Source organism: Laccaria bicolor, genomic scaffold (genome assembly GCF_000143565.1).
Source record: "Laccaria bicolor S238N-H82 LACBIscaffold_10 genomic scaffold, whole genome shotgun sequence".
Taxonomy (NCBI): Eukaryota; Fungi; Basidiomycota; class Agaricomycetes; order Agaricales; family Hydnangiaceae; genus Laccaria; species Laccaria bicolor.
This window is the reverse complement of record NW_001889881.1, coordinates 1,111,375-1,113,395: the sequence shown is the minus strand read 5'-3', so window position 1 is coordinate 1,113,395 and position 2,021 is coordinate 1,111,375. Positions and strand designations below refer to the sequence as shown.

The 2,021-nt window shown below is 41.7% G+C and overlaps 1 protein-coding gene across 1 annotated transcript; it reads left to right on the top strand.

The window, feature by feature from the left end:
* Window positions 1–3: 3 nt before the first annotated feature.
* On the top strand, window positions 4–401 carry LACBIDRAFT_326643 (uncharacterized protein; the record flags this gene model as incomplete). Its single annotated transcript, XM_001880497.1, has 2 exons — window positions 4–50; window positions 77–401. 2 exons carry the CDS (start codon window positions 4–6, stop codon window positions 399–401), a joined length of 372 nt encoding a protein of 123 aa, XP_001880532.1.
* Window positions 402–2,021: the final 1,620 nt, after the last annotated feature.

Below are 2,021 nucleotides of genomic sequence, written 5' to 3'. Positions count from 1 at the left end.
AATATGTATGACGAAGACGACGCTTTCATGGACGAGTATCAGACTACGAGGTTCGAACCNCTCTTTTTCCATGCAGGATCACTATCACCGACCACCGCCCCAGTTCTCAAATAACCAACATTATGGCCACCATCCACGACAGTATGCAACATCTGACTTTGGTGGAAGAGGCCGTGGTCTCCGCTCCCAATTTCGAGGACATGCTCGTCCGTATGACTCTAATGGCTACTATGGCCGAGGAAACGAAGGGTTCACTGGGCATGGCCCTCGCAGGGTTGGACGCGGGCATTCGGAGAATGGCGATGAAGAGCGATTCACAGATGGTGGCGTGTTACGTCGACGACACCCTAGTGAGGGCCGTGGATTCTGAAGGGTCCTCAACAGAGGAGGAGGAGTTTTGAGTGACTGGTGTGAGGTGTGTGTGTTCATTGGACTTCTACTTGGGATGTTCTATTACTTACTGGCAATAATATATCTGCAGACTTCTTAGTGGATGTTTCCGGGGTGCAGTGGGGTCAGTGGGGGCCTCAGGATTGCTCTGTCTAGTAGATCTAGATAGAGTTTTAGAATACTGATTACTCTCCTTGGCTGGTCACTGGAGGCACTTTTTAGTTAGTATGATGTCTTGTAGTTCCATGGTATGGTATAACTTGGCAATACCATGGTATGGTATAATGTGGTATGGTATAACTTGGCCATACCATGGTATGGTATAACTTGGCCATACCATGGGTACGGTATGACTTGGCCATACCATGGTACCGTATAACTTGGCCATACCATGGTACTGTATAACTTGGCCATACCATGGTATGGTATAATGGTATGACTTGGCCATACCATGGTATGGTCTAACTTGGCAATACCATGGTACGGTATAACTTGGCCATACCATGGTATGGTATAACTTGGCAATACCATGGTACGGTATAACTTGGCCATACCATGGTATGGTATAACTTGGCAATACCATGGTATGGTATAACTTGGCAATACCATGGTACGGTATAACTTGGCAATACCATGGTACGGTATAACTTGGCAATACCATGGTATGGTATAACTGGTATGGTATTGCCAAGTTATACCATACCAGTTATACCATACCATGGTATGACTATGGGATGGCCCTTTACCTTGGGCTTGGTGTGCTGTAGATACCATACTTACTGTTGCCATGTTTTAAGTTCATTGTTTTTGGTTTTGCTTATATAGAGTGCAATTTTACATTCTTGCAATCTTCAGATAGATAGGAGGTAGGTATAATCATATAAATTCGAAAGTATTGATTTTTCATTGAGTTGTTCACATTTAGCAGACGGCCAAGTTATGACTCGGTTGAGCCAGGGTTTTTCTTAGCTGATCAAATATCTCAATCAAACCTCAGTAAACCTTTGTAATCTTTTGGTTAACAAAATTTAGATCTGCTTTCTCATCTACCTGGTGAACCCAAGAATGTAACATCTGAGTGAAGCTTGCACTTTGTATAAACCAAATCCAAAAAGAGGGATATAAAACATGACAACACTATATGGTAACCAATAGGATGCTATGTGGGGTGATTGTTTGATGGGGGGGTATGACAAATGGAATGAAATGTGAGGTGATCTCTTTCCTATAGGATATGACTGTTGGATAACTTTGTTAAAGTAGCTATCAACACATAGTTCTAGTATGTAAGTCTTCAATGCATGAAGTCTGGAGTGGTTGATATACATGCAATAGTTTAGTTTATGTTTCACAATTCAGAGTGAATTCTGACTTGTCTACACGTACTTCTTTGACAGCAACAGCATGGCACTTTTTGAATCCAAATTGCATGCTTTTAAAATGAATTATATGTGGAGTGGTAGTTAAAGTAGTTGATTAGTTGAAGTGCATATTTCAGTCCAGGCTGTTGGATGATAATTTAGCTCAAGTCCATGCTTTTCCCATGGGGGGTATCAGGCATTGTTCAGGACTGATAGTACACAAAATGTAATATTGTTTTATTTGGGCTGAATATTTTTTCAATTGAAAGG